The sequence below is a fragment of the Aythya fuligula genome, chromosome 12, assembly GCF_009819795.1.
Source record: "Aythya fuligula isolate bAytFul2 chromosome 12, bAytFul2.pri, whole genome shotgun sequence".
NCBI classification, from domain to species: Eukaryota; Metazoa; Chordata; class Aves; order Anseriformes; family Anatidae; genus Aythya; species Aythya fuligula.
The window spans coordinates 10,530,389-10,550,395 of NC_045570.1; the positions used below are offsets into that span (position 1 = coordinate 10,530,389).

At 34.3% G+C, this 20,007-nt stretch overlaps 2 protein-coding genes across 2 annotated transcripts in view; one reads left to right on the forward strand and one right to left on the reverse strand.

The window, feature by feature from the left end:
• Positions 1-20,007, reverse strand: part of CEP89 (centrosomal protein 89) — a 26,634-nt gene continuing 6,627 nt past the window's right edge. The window contains exons 8-19 of the mRNA XM_032195353.1: positions 19,526-19,744; positions 18,984-19,126; positions 18,566-18,616; positions 17,766-17,849; positions 16,801-16,904; positions 16,212-16,327; positions 14,098-14,278; positions 13,291-13,458; positions 12,486-12,627; positions 11,420-11,509; positions 5,260-5,429; positions 1-1,909 (exon numbers count right to left, since the gene is read on the reverse strand). Coding sequence (XP_032051244.1) covers positions 1,678-1,909; positions 5,260-5,429; positions 11,420-11,509; positions 12,486-12,627; positions 13,291-13,458; positions 14,098-14,278; positions 16,212-16,327; positions 16,801-16,904; positions 17,766-17,849; positions 18,566-18,616; positions 18,984-19,126; positions 19,526-19,744 — 1,700 coding nt within the window. The 3' untranslated portion in view covers positions 1-1,677. The remainder of the gene's footprint in view (positions 1,910-5,259; positions 5,430-11,419; positions 11,510-12,485; positions 12,628-13,290; positions 13,459-14,097; positions 14,279-16,211; positions 16,328-16,800; positions 16,905-17,765; positions 17,850-18,565; positions 18,617-18,983; positions 19,127-19,525; positions 19,745-20,007) is intronic.
• On the forward strand, positions 6,240-8,154 carry LOC116493851 (E3 ubiquitin-protein ligase RNF182-like). The gene is given in 6 exon segments (XM_032195455.1): positions 6,240-6,363; positions 7,442-7,580; positions 7,582-7,679; positions 7,682-7,879; positions 7,918-8,062; positions 8,064-8,154. Coding segments are annotated over 6 exon segments (795 nt in total).

A 20,007-nucleotide genomic window follows, 5' to 3' on the forward strand; every position in this document is an offset into this window, starting at 1 on the left:
TAGAAAAAAATAAAAAGTTTTATTGACCTCACATTGAATAAAAGTGTACGCAGTTCTGGTAACTAGAAAAATTAGATGTTTTCTGGTTAGTTGTCACAATTTTGTGCAACTTCAATCATCATTCCGAAGTACTACCAAAACTTCTGTCAGACCAGTTAGACATAAGTCTGCCTAAGTGCTACCTCCATGGATAGCGGTTAGTGCCTTCGTGATATCTATTATATTGCATGATAAATAGATTAAGCAGTGACAGGGAGGAGATGCTGCATTTTGTACTGTATTTGGAAAGCCTGACAATCCAGTGTCAATCAATTTTTTCTACTAGATAACCTTTCACTTTTATAACACTAATTTTCAAATAGCATGTAATTGTATCTCATTTGATTTTTAATGGCAAGTTGTAAAAGTGATTAAAGCTTCTTAACCGTGTTTGTTGTTCACATCCAGAGTTTAGCATTTACCTTGGGTGACTTTTACAGGCAGTTCACTTCAATGCTGTCAACGTATGTTTGGGGGACCATGTTTTCCAACTTAAAAATGTGTCTAATTTTTCAGGATATTTCTAATATTACAGAACTGCTGGTCATATTGTATAGTATTGTTAAAATTTTCTGGTTCCATTTAGGTTTTTGTTACAGAAATGAAGCAACAAACAAAAAGCTGGTCCACAAACTTGCATGTGAATTCCAAAATGAAAGTCATACTCCGTATTGCTTCAATATTGATGTGCAGTACTGTTGAAACACATTTATTATAAAAATAAAGACAAATGTGTGTCATACTAATCTAAGGACTGGTATTGCTGCAGAGAATGCTCTGGAAAAAATACTTCTGGCTTCCTGCAAAGTTGCTGAATTGGAAGTGGGAAAGACCACTCAATCTGGAGGGAGGACTGCATCCTCTGCCAGGGTCTTATCCCTTTGGCAAAACTATGTTAGGAAACTTGTTGAGGCCTGGGCTCTTTTAAATCTGCTTTGTGGACAACTCTGCGTTCAGGCACCACAAGTTGTCATGAAGATGTTTCTGTCCTCTTTGCTTCACAAATATTTCTGTCTGTGAGAAAACAAGATTTATGGCTGGCAATTAAATCTAAGAACATCCTTGAAACACAGAATGTCAGGATGCTTCATCACCAGCAAAGAGAACGGACAACACCATTTTGTTTTTTTTTTTTCAACTTTGGTCATGATCTATATTTTATTTGACAGTTTGTGGGGAAACGCCTGAAATTTGGCCTTTTAATTAAAATATATAAGATACGTAATAGACATTAGCACACGGAGGTTTTCTCTCTCCCTGTTCAGTTGATTTATAGCACTCTGTATGTGCTGTTTCTGTGTTAGCACTCCAAGCTTATTATTTTTATTTTGTTAATTATGTAATTGTGGACTTCTGTTAATTTAGAGCTGTACCACATTTTGCCTGAATGTGGAACAGCCTTTTTTTTTAAAAAAAAAAAAGTTACATTTTAGCCTAGAATTACACTAATACCACTAATATTGCTGTAGGTGGAAAATTTGTTGTCATTTTGAGGACTCTTTAAAAAAAACAAAAATGAAGAGGGTAAATGTCCTACTGCATTGCGTTGTTGAAAAAGTCAAATTCAGGCAGATAGTTCTGTTTTTCTGTGATAATCCTATCTTTGGTGATATGCTTAAGGCACCTTTATTCTTATCACTAAGATTCTTGGTGAATTTCCTTCTTAGTAGGTGATGGTTTCACATCACAATAGCTAAAATCATGTCCATAAACCAGGTCCTTATGAGAGACTTCATCCAAGTATGACTCATGAACTGTGACAGTATTCCAAATGTCGTTTTTTCCCAGAGATTTATGTAAGAGTTCTCTCATTCTCCTGTTTTCTTTGGATGTGGATTCCCAAATGACTTCAAGTTCACCTTCCACTTTTCTAGAAAAAAAAAATTAACAGCAATCTTAATTTTAAAACCACTTTTAAGCACTATGTAATTACAATATATGCATAACTAAATTATACAACATGTGTATTTAGATGCTTGAAATGTTCTGATAGAATTTTTATTGTTTTTAAAGGCCGGTAAATATAATGTTAGGAGAGGACGTGATCAGGAAGATTTCTGACCCACATAGTGAGTTGGATTAAGTCCACACAAAAGAGTGGTGCTTGTGAGATTCAAATATTATGACCATCTTCGAATCAGGCTCTGCTGTGACTGCAGTTCTGCTTCCTTTAATAGGTATGTTTCTGTAATGAGTGCCCTTTTTCTTCTGCCAGATGCCAGGAGTTCTGTATATTGTCCACTCAGAAGCTAAAAAAAAACAGTCTGCTCAGATGGTTGGTTCAGATTGTGCTCAGCTAAATGCCTCTTCGTGGAGGCCAAACAGGAGCGATGTCGACTTTTGGGTTGGTTTAGTTGGTGGTGGTGAGTGGGGATATGAAGAACAGTTCTGAAGGCATTATGTCATTCTTTGTATGCTAATTTCTCTGACTGCATGAATGAATTATTTATTGTTCTTCTCAAGAAAAAGGTTACTTGTGAGAATGGCAGCTAATGCTGTTTAATAATGCACTATATTCTAGCCACTGACTTTTTAGTGAATTATACCTGGTCATAGTTAAGCACTTGGGTTTCCTCTGACTCACTTCTAATATATGTCAAAATACAACTTAATCAGTAAATTGAGATTACTTGAAGTGGAAAACAAAACCATTGCATGGAAAATGAGCACGCATCTTAACATTGTAGAATTCTGCTAGCCCTTTATACAAATTCTCCTGAATAGGGAAAGTGAATACCACTTTCTAAAAATGAGAAAGAAACCCCTGTTAAACATAAATGTAAGATTCAGTGCCGTCAAATTATATTTTTGGCAAAATATGTGTACCAGCAACTGTATAATCAGCACTTCTTATAGGATCCTTCATGATCAATTACACCTCCCATTGAGAAAGAAGTGGTAAAAAGTGGCCTCGAAATAGTAGTAGCTCATTCTGTGTCACCTTACGAGTGGATATAGAGACAGAAGTCAGAAAAATACCTTACTGAAAAGGCATTAGGATTATCTTCATATTGCTTGGAATAAACTTCTGGTGGCAGTAGTAGTCTTAAGAATTGAATTAAAGCAAAATAAGGTAGGTGGAGGCAGTAGAATTGCTAAGAGTATCCCCAGGACTCTGCCCAGGAACATTAGAAGCCACATAAATGATTTGGAGCTTTCCATTCCTGCCAGGTCTCTAAAAAGCTAATTGAGAAGCAATCTCTCATTTTTGAAACACCAAAACTGTAGTTTTGTTCTCAAGAATTGTATTTCCTGTTGACACAATAATAAGGGTATCTGATAATGCTACCAATTACTCAGTATATGCTTCAAAATACTTTACAAAGGCAGCTATTCTCTGCTTAAATTTTGGGGGATGTAAGTTACAAAGAGTAAAAATTGTATGATTGAACTTCCCCTGGAAGCCATCCTGATATTTACCCTGAGTTTGCTTATCTACTTTCTAAGGCCAACACTCTTTTTTTTAAACTGTTGAATTGTTAATGCTCATGATCCTGAGGGAAAGTCAGAAGTAAGAAGATAAAACCGAAGATGACTGAATTCTGAGTTGTAGTTCAATGTTGTCAGCAAGGCTGACAAATGGGACAGGTATCAGACCATCCAAGCTATGCTCATTGTCACTCTACACACACAGTTTAATAGCAACCATGTCAATTTTTGAAAAAAGTAGTTCAAAGAGAGGTTTTAAAAGCACCAACATGGTTAGAATGACATCAATATTGAGAAAGCATGCATGTAGAGGGAATTGTGTATCTGAACTCTTCTTGGAGGATTAATTTTTAAACAAAGCTGACAGATGCAGAATCTGAAAGTGTTTGCTGACTTTGCTTTGGAATGAGCAGTCAAATCGTGTTGTTGTCAAGGAAGCATATTGCAGATAATCCTGGCTTTGCATGCAATATACTACAGTCAGAAGTAAGTCTTCAGTGTGGCATAATAGCTTTTATAGCTCTGTTTTTTCTGGTGAGCATCTAAGCAGCAGCAGTTACAGTCTAATTGTAGTTAGGATAGTGTGGGGTTTTGTCTCTGCAGGTTTTTTGTTTTTTTTTAACATCAATTTTTTTTAACAACAATCAAAAGCTAAAAATACATTCTGCTTATGTTGGGGGGGTAGTCTTTTTGTCCTTCACACAAAAATGAGTTTTTGTATGTTTTTAGTATTTCTGAAACTATATACTTAATTTTCTCTGTCTGCTAAATGTACATTTTCATATAACCTGTATTGTATGTTGTTTAGAAGACTTCCAGTACTACATACAATTTTTTTCCGAAGTTTTGCAGTGTTTCAGCATCATTCTACTTACAAACCTTGTAGAGTTCACAAAAGCAATCCTACTTTGTTATTCAGTGGATTGCAATAGCAGTGGATCTGTCACTGTCTTAGATTACCTTTCTTACACTTTGAGAAAAATCTAAAGGTTTAAAGAATAACCTTAAATACATTTTTTCTTGAATATAATTTAAAATGTGTTCATGTTTCACTTGCAAGCCATATGGGCACATATAGGAAATACCAACAGTTAGAGAACAATCATAATGCAATTTTTAATATATTAGGTCATAAATGTAATTGAGATACTGTTGTTCAACATTAGGAATGCCAATACAAATCAACAGGGTTTTGAGCTCTATAGTACAAATGGCATGCCTGGACTGAACTAGTTTATAGTACAGCTTGACTGCTGTTCATAGTCATAAAAATCAGTTAAATATATATATTTTTTTTTAATTCTGAAAGTGGCAAATCTGTCCCTTGTTAACAAAACGGTAAGGTAGATTCAAAAGGAAATCCATCAAATGCGTATTTATTAGATTCATTTAATTTACTGCTACTCTGTTGAGGCAGGAGGACAGGAAAGGTGTTCAGCCTTCAGTAGAAGATGCTATTAAATAACTAACATATGTCTTGGTTATTTTTAGACTCCTAAATCATCAGAGACTAGGCTCAGATCGGTATTTTTCATACATATTGATTTTCTTGATATTAAAAAACTTGTAAGAATAAATTTCTCCTTCAAAGGGCATTTTTTTGGAGTTAATATGGATGGAATTAAGAGTATTTCAGCATTTTCAGTATAGCTATAACAGGAATGAGAAAATAATATACTGTTTGAGACTCTGATGGAAAACAAGAGCTTTCTGCTGTGCAGAGTTGACTGCCCCGACCCCTTTTTTCCCTGTTATATCTAATTGGATTACTTCTGCCTATGACTGACATACCTTTTTTGCTGCAGCACTTCATTAAGGGTTTCCTGTTTGTCTTCTAGTAAATGCTGCAGGTACTTCAGTTCTTGCTGGTACTGAGCAGTCTTCCCGGCAAATTCTTTCTCCTGCTCAGTCATTTTGAGACTGATATCTCCAAGCTTCTCAGCTGCTTTCTTTTTATAGAGCTGTAAAAATTAATAGGAAAAATGTGATGACAGCAGAAATAAGAACAACTTACTACCAATAAAAGAAGCTTTGCGAGTTAGCAGTTTGATCAATGATGCCTTGCATTGATACATCAGGTAGGTTGCTTATGTGTATGTGTGGGTGTTTTTTTTTAACCTATTTGTTACGTGAAGGCATTACACTGGTATTTTGCCACCTTGGGCAGGGACACCTTCTACTATATCAGTTTGCTGAAAGCCACATGGTACTTACCAGTTGTCCAAGTCATATTTATCCATGTATGCTATAAGAAAGCATGTTCTGCTCTTTAATCTTAATACTAAGAGGTAGAACAGAGTAGCTTCATGTTTTAAAACATATTACTGTTTCACGTAATAGTTCATTCTGTTTACTGATGGCACAAGTCATTTTATGCTTATTGGCAGTAATAACCAGGTCTAATGTACAGGTCTAGTGCTCTCTGAAATAACTTCTCCGTTCAATTACATAACCATATGAGGAACTGAAAAAATACGGCTTGTCAGGTGTTGTTACACATTTCTACATGCTGCTTTTCTCTTGGCAGAAACAGACATTATCCAATAACAGCTTTTTTCCTGTGATTACAAACATAGTGCTTAAACTGTTGATATACGTGCAGAATGTCATGTCTGACATAGGCTATAAGAGATTTTTGGGATTGAAGCACTCAATAGAGCTGCAAAATATTTTGTGATCCTTTTCACAAGCTGTTTTCAGTTTAGTGCTTGTAAAATGTGTCACTTTGGAATTGTATTTTCTGAACGTAATAGTAATACTGTTGGCTTGACATGCCTGTTCTTCCTCTGCCAACTGAAGCTGAGCTATGTGTGCAGAATGGTTTCAAGATCAGTGGGGCACAAAGGGCAATAGTGCACCATTTCCTGGCCTACAGATTAAAACTTGAGACTAGATGTGAGTGATACAGAGTTCTTATCTTGTTCCTAGGAATGTTTATAACTAAGTTGATGTAAAATGCATAAGCAGCAAAACTTCAGCAGGATGGCTGACGCTAGACTGCTCCCTGCTCATTTTGGGGAGCTGAGCCAGGCTGGGGTGGTTCTGGGCACGCAGCTACAGGCACTGACAGGACCTTTGCAGCAGCTGCTATGTTTGAGTTGTTCAACATGGTCTTGTATTATTTTTTTTTCTGAAGTGAAGCAGGCAACAGTGAGTAGACTGATGGCGATTACCATTTGCAGGAAGAAGGGGATAACACAGCTGGAAGTGGTACTATTTTTCCTCTGTAGCTGAAATGGGTCGTCTGCCCATCGTCATGGCACACTAGGAATATAGAAAGCACCTGAGAAGAGCAGTGATGATGGATATAGCAGCTGGGACTGAACAGGACATAATCTACAGTCTTATAATTTCAAAAAGGTATGTTTTGAGCACTGTGTTTCTTTTATACTGTGTGTACTGAATTACTTGGCAGCTATTTATGTTGTTCATTTTTATTATGCACATTTTTCCAGTATAACTCTTGCTTTAAACAGAGCTGGTAAGCTAAATGATTTTCATCTAAAGTAAAACTAAATAATTAGGTGTGAACTAATTTTTTGGTTATATAAAGACTTTCTTTTTCCTTTACCGTTTAGTGTTTCCCGAGTTGCTATGAGTCAGAAATGTTCCTTGTATTTTCAAAAAAAGAAGAAGGAAAAAAGCAGGAATACACTCTAGATAAAGGAGCCCTGTGTACAGAGACTTAATCTATGGTCTGATAACGTTAGATCCAAAGCATCTATCCCTCAGTGCAGATTACTGTTAATAGGAATGATATGAAGAAGCACCCTTGTTTCATTCATATGCCTTGGTGTGCGCAACTAGATTACCTTCTGTTACCTGAAAATGTAATCCCAATGGGAGAGGCCAGATATCTTCAGTATAAAGGTTGCTTCTACCTATATTTATAAAACTTTATCATTGATAAAAAAATATTACCAATAGAAATTCAGAATCCATGAAACAACTTGATACGACTTCTTTTTGACAGTGTGCCCAAATGATGAACTGGAGTGCAAAATCTGTTATCAGAATTACAATCTTCACAGTTGTAAACCCAAAGTTTTGAACTGTCTTCGCAGAATTTGTGCTAGATGTTTGAATAACATACTACTTAGAGGAGGTGGATCTCTGCATTATCTGTCTCTCTTGTTGCCATGAGATTGAGTTGCACAAAGATGAAGTTAAAGCACTCCCTAACGATAAAAACATTATGTCCAAATTCCTATTAAAAGAGCAGCATGGAATTCTAACTGTGGTGAAGTAGTTTTAACAGCAAAAAACTTGGCTTCCCCAAGCTCTTCCCATGAATCACCCAACTGCTTAGTAATTATGATTATGGAAGTACAAAGAGACTCCCCAAGGACTTCCAGTCAAACTGCTGCCTTAGATTACTATGCTGACCGTAGCATTGAGTCAGCATCTGCAAGTTTGCAGAGTCAGCTGGATCAAGATCTCTTTTCCAAGCTACGCAATCATGTGTACCTACAATACTGGTATGGCTGATTGGATATATATATATTTTTTTTATTATTTTTTTTTACTTTGGTTCCCTCCCTGTTGGAATCTATTTACTAGTGATTGAAAAAGTGACCCTAGGTATTGTGGTTGTGTTTTGTTCCCTCAAGTCTTACTGTATGTCTCATGTATGGCTTCTGCCAGTGCTTCTGCCAGGAAATTTGTGACTGCTTTTCAAAAAGTTGATACGCAGATTTTTTTAATCAGTAAGTATTTAACTGAACCATAAAATAATTTAATCAGACTTTAACCTTTATGCTCTAAGCATTTTTAATAGTCTAACTTCAGAAAGCTTTCTGATGATCTCTTTGAGCTTTCTTTTAGCATAAATGTATTTTTGTGAAAGCACAATAATTTGTGTTATTTCTCTGGTAGTCACAACATGGTGTGGTTTTTTTTTTTTTTTTTTTTTTTTTACTAAAAAGATAGTGGCTACTATTGCCTGTTCCCAAAGTAACAGTTTTAGACCACCAGCATGTGAATGAAAACCAACTGTGAAGAGATATTTGAAGGCTATTTAAAACAGTTGTTAAACAAAACCATTTTTATCAAATGCATGCTCACTGTTTAAAAAACAAAAAAAGATCAGAAGTGCTGCATATAATATGCTTAAAAATGTCCCATTGCAAGATAGTTCATGTTATATATGATTAATGAGATAGACAGAAAGAATACCAGTGGAAAAACTTAAACATTTGAGTTGAAACTTTTCTGATGATGAAGGGAAATAAAGTTACATTAAATATTCTGCTCCATAATCAGTAGTTTTTTTTCAGGTGAGTTCTGAGTTATAACAAATATGACAAAGAATCATGTAGTTGAATCTTATAAGGCCAACTAAAGAACAATTTCTTCAAGTAAGCTTTAATATTTTCATGATTTAGTAAGCCTGAAAAATTGTCTAACAAAAGAATACCAAAAGATGTTTTGTTTCCTTAACACAATTCCTGAGCAAAAATTATTTTTCTGAATATTTGTATACAATCTATTTGAGACTTGTTCCACTGTCCTATATGGTTGTACTGATAACCTACAAAACATGTTGTACAGTGAATGACTTAAAAGGTTTTCAGTAATTGCTAAGTCCCAAACTAAAAATGGGTACCTATAAAGAGAATCACTTAATTTGCTACCTAGCTCAAGCATACACAGTTTAAAATTGATAATAGAGCTGTGTATATTAAACATCTACATTGTTTTAGGTTTCATTTAAAGCTCAAAGGGTTATTGCTAAAAGGATTTCACACTTATTGTGTTCAAAAACAGGTCTGCTTGATCTTGAAGGTTCTCAGTGAAAAACTGGGATTTTCTCAGTGAAAATGGGATTTTTGTTCATTTACTTTACCCAAAAGAATTTGCAAAACAGTAACAACTCTAGACCAGAAAAATCAGATCCACTTCGTCTGCAAAGCACACGTGACTTCAGAGGAAAGTGATCTAAAGGGAATAGAATTGCCAGATTTTTGAATGACAACTGTCTGTCTACAGGGGTATGTGCCATACATTTGCAGTGAAGAATGGCTGTTCCACCTAGTCATCCTTTTTTCCTTTCCTCCAGTAACAATTGCAGTGATGTGAAAGAAGCCCCACAAAATCTGTTGACATGTACTCTTTCTGCCATGCATCTAACCTGCACCATGGTTTTGGAGTAGTTTGTGGACACTGAGATAGGAGGCAATGAATTCACCAAAAGGTAACCTACGATGCCTTATCTTTTAGGCACTTTTAAGGAACTCAAACCTGTATGTAGGCTAGAAGCTTTTCTCTCATTCTAATCTGAGGACTGTATGCTCTAGTTCATATGATAAATTTTATATTTATTATCTTGTATCTCATTATAATAGCTAAAAGTCAATGCAGAACACTCCTTTCTAAGATAACAATTAATGTAACACAAACTAGGAAGTTATATCACCTTCTCGCAAAAATGTGTACATTTTAAGTACTATTACCAATGAAGACAGATCTTGTCTTAATACCTTGTAACAGGTTCACCCTGCAACTTGGTACAAGGGGCAGTTATTCCAGCTGCAGTTCCCTGAAGCAGCTGATAGTGGTATTCCTCTGGCAGACTAATCAAACTAATGAGATCTTTAACCTATTTTATTCAATTAAGTAGGAAGTGTGTAACCTTGAAGAATGCTGTTGTTCAAGTTTCCTGGTTGCTAGAATTGTGCATTAACTGTGGAAGTAAACAAATCTTCCACGTAAAGAATTTATTGCCTTTCCACATTCCCCTGAATTTTTATTGACAGCGCTTAAAGCGGAGGGGTGATATGCATTACATATTAGGATTAGAAAAGCCTTGATTAAAAAGAACCAAACTTAAAAACTTGACAATGTTTGTATTTAAACTTAGGATTTTAAATAAAAAAGTAAAACTAAGGAATACCCAGAACTTCTCATAAATCACTAGAGACAACAAAGTAATAAAGCTTCTATTTAGAAAAGTGGATTACTTGACTGGAGGTGTTCAAGAAATTAAGGTGTTCTCAGCAAAAAGGTGATTGAACTTTGCTAAAAGTTACAGTTAGTATGATAGTCAAGAAGTACATGATATTTTAAGTTTCTATATTTGACTGTTTAAGTCCTAAGCTATACTGACACAAATTAAGAACAAGAAAGTTTTGCCAGTAGTTTGTCACTTTTTTCTAAATAGACTAGAAACAGCAATATTTAAAAACATTATTTATAGTTTCCATTAACAGTTGATAGTGGTTTTTTTTTAAAAAAAAGGATTTTTGTTTATCTGATTTCTTTGTGATCTATCTGATCTCTTTATGAGATTTCTTTGAAGTACTACACCTCTTGCTTTATGTGATACACAATATTGAGAATACACATATGCTTAGAAACTGTGAGGTTATACCTCAAACGCTATTGCTTAAGTGTTTACCTTGAATTACTGTAGCACTAAAGATATTAAAACATAAGAGTTTCAAATGTATTTCAGACTAAACATTGTTATAATGCAATTACATGCTATGCTTTGTATTTGCTTAGATAATCCTAAAGATAACCTGTGATGTATTAGGCTAGATGATTAGGCTAGATGATTGAACATACTCTGAGTTTCTAAATTGCCTACCCTTTGGTCACATAAAAGTACTGTATACTCAAGATAGTTTTTCACTTCTAAATCTAATTGCAAAGGATTTCAAGTTGAAGCATTAGCAGAGAGTGGACAAAAAAAAGTAGAATAATTGGACTACATTACTGAGCAAAAATCAGAAGTGCTATTTTATTTGTATTTTATCATTTTTACAACTTGTCATAATTTTCTGGGTAATGGTGTTAATGCAGCAACCTAGCAGATACACAATAAGAAAACAAAATGGAAAATGTCATTTACAAAAACTGATGATCCATTTCATTTTTAAAAAACTACTTACTTCTCTCATTTAAAAAGATAAAAGTTTTACAAAATACATAGGTTAGAAATACTGCTTACCTTAACTTTTTCTTGCAGCCTTCCTAAGCGTAGACTGCCTTCTACTATTTTGTTGAGAACACCATGATTTTCATTTTCCAAACACCTGGCCTGCAAACATATATATCAAATTACATACATTGAAGGCAAATCTATTCTGAGTCTTAAGAACCAAAATGGAGAAAGAATCTTCAAAATTATGCTAATAATGTCTAATTAATAATTTATTAACTGGCTGTGAATATGATCACTAACAAAATAATACTTTGAAACACTTCTATTTTGAAAGGATCATAGATATATTAATATTGCAAACCAAACCAATTCTGCACATTCATCGACAGGTGTATATACGTATGCTTAGGGATTCTATTTGTACAGCTGACCCTCCAGGTCAGAATCAGTCTTCTCTCAGAAAAAACCTTGAAACTAGCAACAATTCATGGCAGGAATTTGGCATGTGGCTTACAAAATGGTTTTGGCTCATCCCTGCCTCCATCACTTTGTAAGTAGTGAATGTTGAAGTAGGGAGAATGATAATAGACTTTTACTTAGACATCCTGCTCAGTGTTGTCTCTTAGTAATAATGAGTGTCCAGTTCTAAATTCAGCCCTCTGCACCCCCCCCCAATATTTTCTAGGTCTCCTCATTCGAAACCCTACCAGCTTATCTGAGTACAGGATACCTGCAATCTAACTTTCTGCCAAGGTATGTTTCAAGTTCAGTGACTGAAATTAGGCACGGGTTGTTCAGATCCAATTCTAGCAGATAGCAAAGGAAACTGGATATTTTAAAGTTTTACTAGCATGAGACTATTTCAATAAAATAGGCTCTCAGAGCATTTCTGCTATTAACTCAGAATTAATTTAAATAAAAATAAGTGAAAAGCTTCAGAAACGAGTACATATTTTTAACTGCTCTACATAAAATAATCTTTTGTTGCTTCTATTCTATTTGCAAACATTTAAATAGCTCAATCAACTGGAATCATAGCTTTCTTTTACTATTAATTTGAATTATTAAGAGTTTTTTCTAGTAGGAGGAGAACTGAAACATCAGTTAAGCCATATTAATTAAAGGTAATTACCAAAAAAATAAGGTGATCACGTTCCTGAGCTATCTTCTCCACCAAACCAATAAGGTTTGTTAGATAGTGATGGGCTGCAACTTCTTTTTCTGTTGCTTCCTCCAACTGCTGTTTCAAAAGACCTATTTTCTTCTTTAATTGCCTATAAAATTAACATGAGACCCTTTAAGATTGGAAACTAATAATGGCATTAAGGGAACTTCCATTGTAGATACAAATCAGCTTGCACAAGTCTCAAAAACAATCAAGTATAGTGTTAAAGATGTACTGGCTCAAAGTATTTCAAGGGCTGAAAGTATCATTGCCTATAACTTTTTTTTTAATAGTATGCTGCATTAAGAGTAATTATAGCAGATACTCAAAAGAGCAATTTCTGCAATAGCTACAAGTTCATATTTCTTAAGAAAAATAATGATATTATTTTTACTTTTGAAAGGTTTGTTCTACCTCTGAACCATTCACATATATGAGAAAGTCTGCAAATACTGAAACATCCTGTTCTTCAGGTGAATACACAAATGATTAATCATCATAGCTAACTACTAGCATTGAAGATATATTCTTAATTTGCATGTAAAGGCAGATATGTCTACGAAAACAAAAAATTTAGCAAAATTATTCAACAAGTAGGCCAAATAGGTGTGAGAAAGATGTATTTGAGGAAACACGGCTGCTCTACAGTAGGTAAAAATGTTACCGGGATGTGAAAAAAATGTTTTTACAGATATTATTGCTATGGTATATTTTAGAAATTTAAGTATTGAGAAAATGATAACATAATATGAAGTGACAAAGGAAGATAAACCTGTTTGTCTTTTGTGTCATTTCCATATCAGCTTCCAGGATCTTCTTGTCAGCCATGAAGTTATTTTTCTCTAAAAGCAGTTTCTTGTTTTGAGCTTGCATTGATGCTATCTTTCCCATTAGGTCTTCCACCTCAGAGCGCTTTTTCTCCTGCTCCTGTTGTAAATGGCTGCAAAACCAACCATTTAGTACACATGTCACATATACACCTGCTGTACTTTAAAGCCAAAATTATGGTAAGACACTCACGTTAAAGATATGAAAAAGGTACACTGATAATGTTTAGTGATGTCAAAAAGTGGTATTACAATCTGATGATGTATCAAATCATGAATGAAACATAACGTAGAAAAAGTAATTCATCATCCTATCTGCATTTGAAATAATTTTTAACTATAAAATACATCTTCTAGTTAAAATGTAGTCCTTTTGTATATTTCCCCTCAAAGAAATTACTAGCACTTATGAGTACTTTTCAGGAAGGTGTCGTACCAAGAAACAGTAACTTCAACTATCCTAGGCCTGGAAGCAAACAAATTTACAGGAAGCCTTTAGAAAAAATATACAAAGTATGCTGCATGGCAGCACTTCTGTTTCATGTCATTTTCATGCCTCTAGTGTTGGGATTTATTTCTAGAATTACAATGTTTTTGAAATAGTAACTTTTCTTTCTGCTTTGGTAGTTACCTTTTATAGATTAAAAATTACCGGCATATTCCTACATACAAAGTGATGTATGCATGTAATGATCTGCTTATGTGAATATTTTGCAGAATTGTTTCTCTATGCACCATATACAAATTCATACCTTTTTAACTCATTCACCAAAGCAAAGTGCTCCTCTGCTGCTATTTTGCTATCCAGTTTTGCTTTCAGCTCTTCACAAGTAGTACGTAAAGCTTCCAGCTGCTTCTGGTACTCTGCTATCTGTTCTTCTTGACTCCGTTTTTTATCTTCTAAAATTATTATCTGCTTGGTCAATTTTGAAGCTTTTGGGAGGGGAAGAAAAAAATGGTTACAGCACAGTAATAACAATAATTCAATCACCTAGTAGAACTCCAACTAAACCAATAATACATTAATTCATAGTTATTCAAAGCATTATGTGACTGGATTTTTCTTGGTTTTTTTAAATCCTAATCAGTTAGGATTTGGAATCCAAACAGTTTGGATTTTGTCTCAATTTGTTTTGGAGAAGTACCACATTTTTCCACAGTTAAGCAAAGAGTTCTATTATAAGTCTGATTTTCACTGAAATCTGCCTTTCCCCATTTAAAATCAGTAAACCTGACATTTCAGATAGTATCTAGACAGAATTCTTTTCTGAATAGCTTATGGTAGGTTAGAAGAGATTCTTAGAGGATATTCAAAGAATCTCTTCTGATCTCTAGCGCATTCTAGTGGTGTTATCAACATAACTATAGAACATTGACCAAGAAATCCAGTAGAGGACACTGCTACCCACAAAACTATGTTGAGCAAAGAGCCAACCAAAAGTCATAGATGCAGAGCTACCTACAGCTAATATCTCTTTTGACTTCAGGTAACTCAAACAAGGCCACATGTCTGTTTCAGAACATTTTCCTTTCTTTCTTAACACTCACATTCTTTCTTAAAGAAGAAAGAACACAGCTCAGTGTATTTCTAATACTGGTAATGATTTTTTTTTTTTTCAGACAGAATAATCTTTTTATTCTTTGGAAGTGCTTGGAAAGTGAGAGATCAGATTAAAGGCAGTTTTCTATTCAAGAGGCTTCAAACTCAAGACTACCTCTTTTCAGGCCTACGAGCTGTTTGCTCATTGAAGCATCATTTTGTGCTGAAAAATCTTTTAATTCATTTTGATTAATTCAGGAAAAGAACCTGAAATCAAACATGAGTTTTATAGCCTAGCAGACAGGACACATCTACAGACTGTCTAGTTTCTGTTCACCAATCCACAGGTTCTTCCTATAGCACGTATTTCCATCACTTAATGCACTCCAAAACAGTTAAGGTCAGGCTCTTATTTCCTTGTGAGAACTACAGCAATAAATAACAAAATCTGTCAGTCTAGTAGGAATTTCCTTCCAACTCGCACCAGATCAAGCTATTTTGAGACATGGAAAGCAGAACACTTGATTGGGGGTATTATCTTCTCTCCAAAATCTTTATATTAATGATACATAATTAAATGTTTTTCAAGGATATCCTAAACTGTGAATTAAGATTCACAGAATTCGTACCTTCAATCTTGCTTTTTAAACAGTTAACCTTTACTAAAAAATCTTACTTTCATTGTTAGGATTTTAAAATGTAACATGTCTGTCCTCTTTCTGATACACAGTCAGAAGTCTATTAACAAGAATTACCCAGAAGAATTTGCTCATACAAAACATAACCATTAGTAGAAAATTTTTTAAGAAATTATATTCCTTGTCTTGCTTGTAAGCATTCAGTGTTCTGAATTCAATTCAACATCTAATAAACAGCAATAGATAACAAAACTGATCCGTTACTTAACACATGGATGTAAATTTAAGCAGTATCATGCTACTTATGATATAATCAACTACATTTTATTAGCAATAAATATGGGTTACATAGCAAGAAACACCCTAAATTGAACATTTAAATAAACAAATACTACCTCACAAATATCAACCTGTAAAAAGTTAAGGTGCTCTCAAATTAGGAAAAGATCCAAAAGTACTTCTGTTTAACAGTTCACAAGTTATACAGTTACAAGTGACGTTGACGTTACTTTTCATGATCAGCTGACAATCAGAGCTTGACTTCATTGTGATCTTACCTGCATTCAGCTATGCATTGTATGCATGTATCAAGTTGTAAAAAAGCAAAACACCTCCACCACAGAAAACCTGCAGAACTACGTACGGTGTAAAATGTGTAGTTGCCATGTCTAGCAATTCAGGCACTTACCTTCCTGAACATGTTGTCTGTGACTATCTTTTGCTTTAGCATGTTGAATTTCAAGTTGCTCCATCAACAACCTGTTTTCTTCCAAGACCAGTGTGGCCTGAGTTTGTAGCTGATGCCTGCACAATAACAGTTTATAAATGAAGTATTTCTAATTTTAATTTATGTCCAAAGAAAAAAAAACAACAAAAAAACAAACAAACAAACAAACAACATTGACTTCTAACAGTTTAAACTTTATCATATTTGAATCCCTTTCAAAAAGGAATGAAAAACCTTAATTGAAAGCTATCTCAGAATCCAAAGTAAGCTTACTACAGACATGAGCTCTCAACCCTCAATACATAAGTTGTTTTTAAAAAATATTTAAAATTTTGACTAATTAAGCAAAATTCACTGTGGAAAGAAGGAAAGATATGCATGTGTGAATTAAAATCACAGAATCAGTGTGTTTGAGGCTGGAAGGGACCTCTGGAGATCATCTGGTCCAACCCCCCTGCGCAAGAGCCAGACATAGTTTTTCCTCAAGATTTATAATCTTAAACATTTGCACAGTACAAGCAAAACACTAATTTCTGGTAATATAACTTGCCATTCTGTAGTGGTAATAAAGTTATTTTTATTTAATTGCTTATGCAGGTCTTCATTCTCCTTCACCAACTCTTCAACTTGCACTTTAAAGTTCTTCATATCCTCCTGGAAGATAAAGGAATCCAAATCATAATAGCTGGAGGGAAATATTTTAACTTTGACATCAAAATACACATACCTGGGTACCTTTCTAATTCTCATGTTAACAGCATTTTATCTCACGAGTCATTCATCTTTAACTCAGATGTGCACACTTGATTTTTTTTCCAAGTGTGTTTTGAATTAAGCAACTCATAGATCCTTAACATATGTATTCAAGCAGATTAATTCTGGAAATAACCAGATGATAGCATACATTTTCAGAATGAAATACTGCTTATTTTATGGCATAATTTTTGAAGGAAATATTCTCAAAAACTGTAATAGTTCTGCTCTGAAGCTCATGTAGTTCCTCAGATTTGGTCATACATGGTTGTAAATGAGACCAGATGAGTGTCTTGGTAATCTTTTTCATACTGTAAACAAAGATTCTCAAGAAACTAATAACCATTTTTGAAGATTCAGTAACAGAAGATATTTCTAAAGAGCAAAAAGAGTCAGTACCCATGCCTTAAATAACTTGAAATAAATATTCTTCAGCCACAAAATCCATAGGCCTGCAACTGGTAGATACAGGGCACTGGATTCCCAGTTATGAATGGCAACAGTAAATTGTTTCAACATGGACTGACTGTTTATGGTTTACTCTATTCCCATACATTCAGTGTTGTGTCTGCTTCTACAGCTGAACAGCCTGACAAAACCAAACCAAGTGCTTTTAAAACAGCACAATAACAACGTATACCAAAGTAAAACAAAGTCACTTTTAATTTTAGGTAGAACCCAGCTTTGACAAATCCCTTCTAAAAAATCAGTAGTTTTTTCTGCCTTATTTTAGAAGTACATTTTCTTTAAATGGCAACTTACCTCATATGCAAGACTTAAATCTTCCTTTTCTCTTATTCTATCTTCGTATGCCAGCAGAAGAGGTGACAAATATTTCATATCCAGCTTTAAAAAACAAGTCAGTATAAATAAATTGCAAACCACAATCTCATCAATATTTATTATTTCTTCTCCTGATACACATTGTCAGTTTTAAAAGCTATTAAGGGCTTTCAGTTGCTATTAGTTTTACATATAAGTGAAGAGGGAGGACCTTCCGGTTTCTGTATAGCTCTGAATAACAATGGGAAAGGAAAATTGAAGATTCAGTTAACATATGAAGAAATCGTTTCACATGTTATAGGTTCCATTTCACAGATTACTTGCCTTCTACTTGCCAGAAGTTCGTAGGCTACTAGTGGATCCACAAACATTCCTACCATAAGACTCACTGATATATGCTATTTCCTTTTAGTTTTACCTTAAGCAATCACAGCAGAAGATTAACAATTAAGATTAATAATGAAGCAATAGACCTTGATGCATTGTGTATGCTGGACAGTACTAAAGGAAGATGTAATTTATGATTCTCAGGGCAACAGTACTTAATTTACATTCAATAATGCGAATTTGGTAACTGTAAGCAGTCTGTAGCTTACCATAAATTTAGCCAGTTTTACATATTCATTGCAAAATTCAGCCCTATTCCTTTTTATGTTTATCTTGTTCTACCCGTATGTGATATTTCAACAACATAACTAAATAAAGGCCTGCAAATCTGAATATTTTGGTTCCTCTAAAGGAAGGAATGAACAGATCAGTGAAAATATGATGCTACTTACCAGCCATGGGGGTGGTGGTCCTTTCATGGGTAAACTTTTTATTTTTAGATGCTAAAGAAGATATGTGAGAAAAAAATTAAATTATTTCCTTCTTTTTGAAGCAGCAACCATTGACCACTGCAAAAGTGGACAAGTCATAACTATTACCCTGAACAAGCTTACGCCTCTAATTACACATTGCATACGTAACACAGACGGTCAATAAAACTGAAATTTAAACATCTTACAATAAGAAGTTAGCTATTCTCCTGTAAAGTTAGATTTAATGATAAATGCTTATTTTCAATTTCAGAGGAAGCCTATGCCATTTGTGGACTTTAAGATTATTTTATCTGGATTTGCCTCCCAAAACTTACAGGTGACTGAAAGGGCAATGGGACATACCTATGCAAATTGCCTTTATAACCAACATTCTCACCTCTTCTTGCAACAGTGGCCTGAATTTAGTTTGATAGCGACTTAATTCTACGTTCAAACGATGGACTGTCATTTTCAAAGCATCATTTTCGTCTACAAGTTCTTGTGCTTGTCGTTTCAGAGAAAGTAATTCTGTAGCTTCCTCTATTAAAACAAATATTCAACTCATTTTAGTCAAAATTCAAGAAACATTAACAATAATTGTTAATTATAAGGGAAAAAATCTCAATAAATTATTATCATAAGAGAACTTCCCAAAATACTCTTACAGAATAAAGCCATGAGAAGTTATTAGCACAAAAAAAACATTATGAAACAACCGAGTATTTTTCCCATGATCCTGTAAGTATTCCTTGACAAAATTTCTACAAATGTAGAAAATACTGTTCAGAAACTACTTCTGCATAGATACTTCCTCATATCAGTGAAGCAGAAACCTCCTACCAGTGGAAAAGTTGTAAAAAAAACAAACAAAAAAAAAAAACTAGAAAAATCAAGCATGATAACTAAGAATAGTTTGTATTGAAAGAATGTTTCTCCCACCTTCTTTGTGTATCTTCTTTGCAGCTTCTTTAAGTTTTCTGTTTTCTTCTTCTAATCTCTTCAGTTTTACTTGCTGTTCTTCCATTTGCTGTTTTGTCTCCTCAAATTGCTGGGCCATAGCCTGGTATACCTTATTCAAAGACCAGTTTTCTTGTTTTAGCTCTCTGAACTTCTCTTTAGCCATGTTTTCCCGTGCTTGCCTTGCCCGAATGGATATATCTATAGATGCCACATGTCAATATTTTCAATATTTTAATTGGTACATTGTTTGACAATCACTTACTTAACACTTCAAAAGTCACTCAGATTAGAAAGTAAAAACAACTCAAACATCTAGCATAAAAAGCCTGGAACCACTGTTTTCAACATGTATCACAGAGAACTCAGCATTCTTTTATCTCCTGTGCAAGATGAATACTTTTCTTCCTCCCCCATGAATTAGGCTTAGTGAGTACAAGCAAGAAAACGTATTTTTTTTTTAT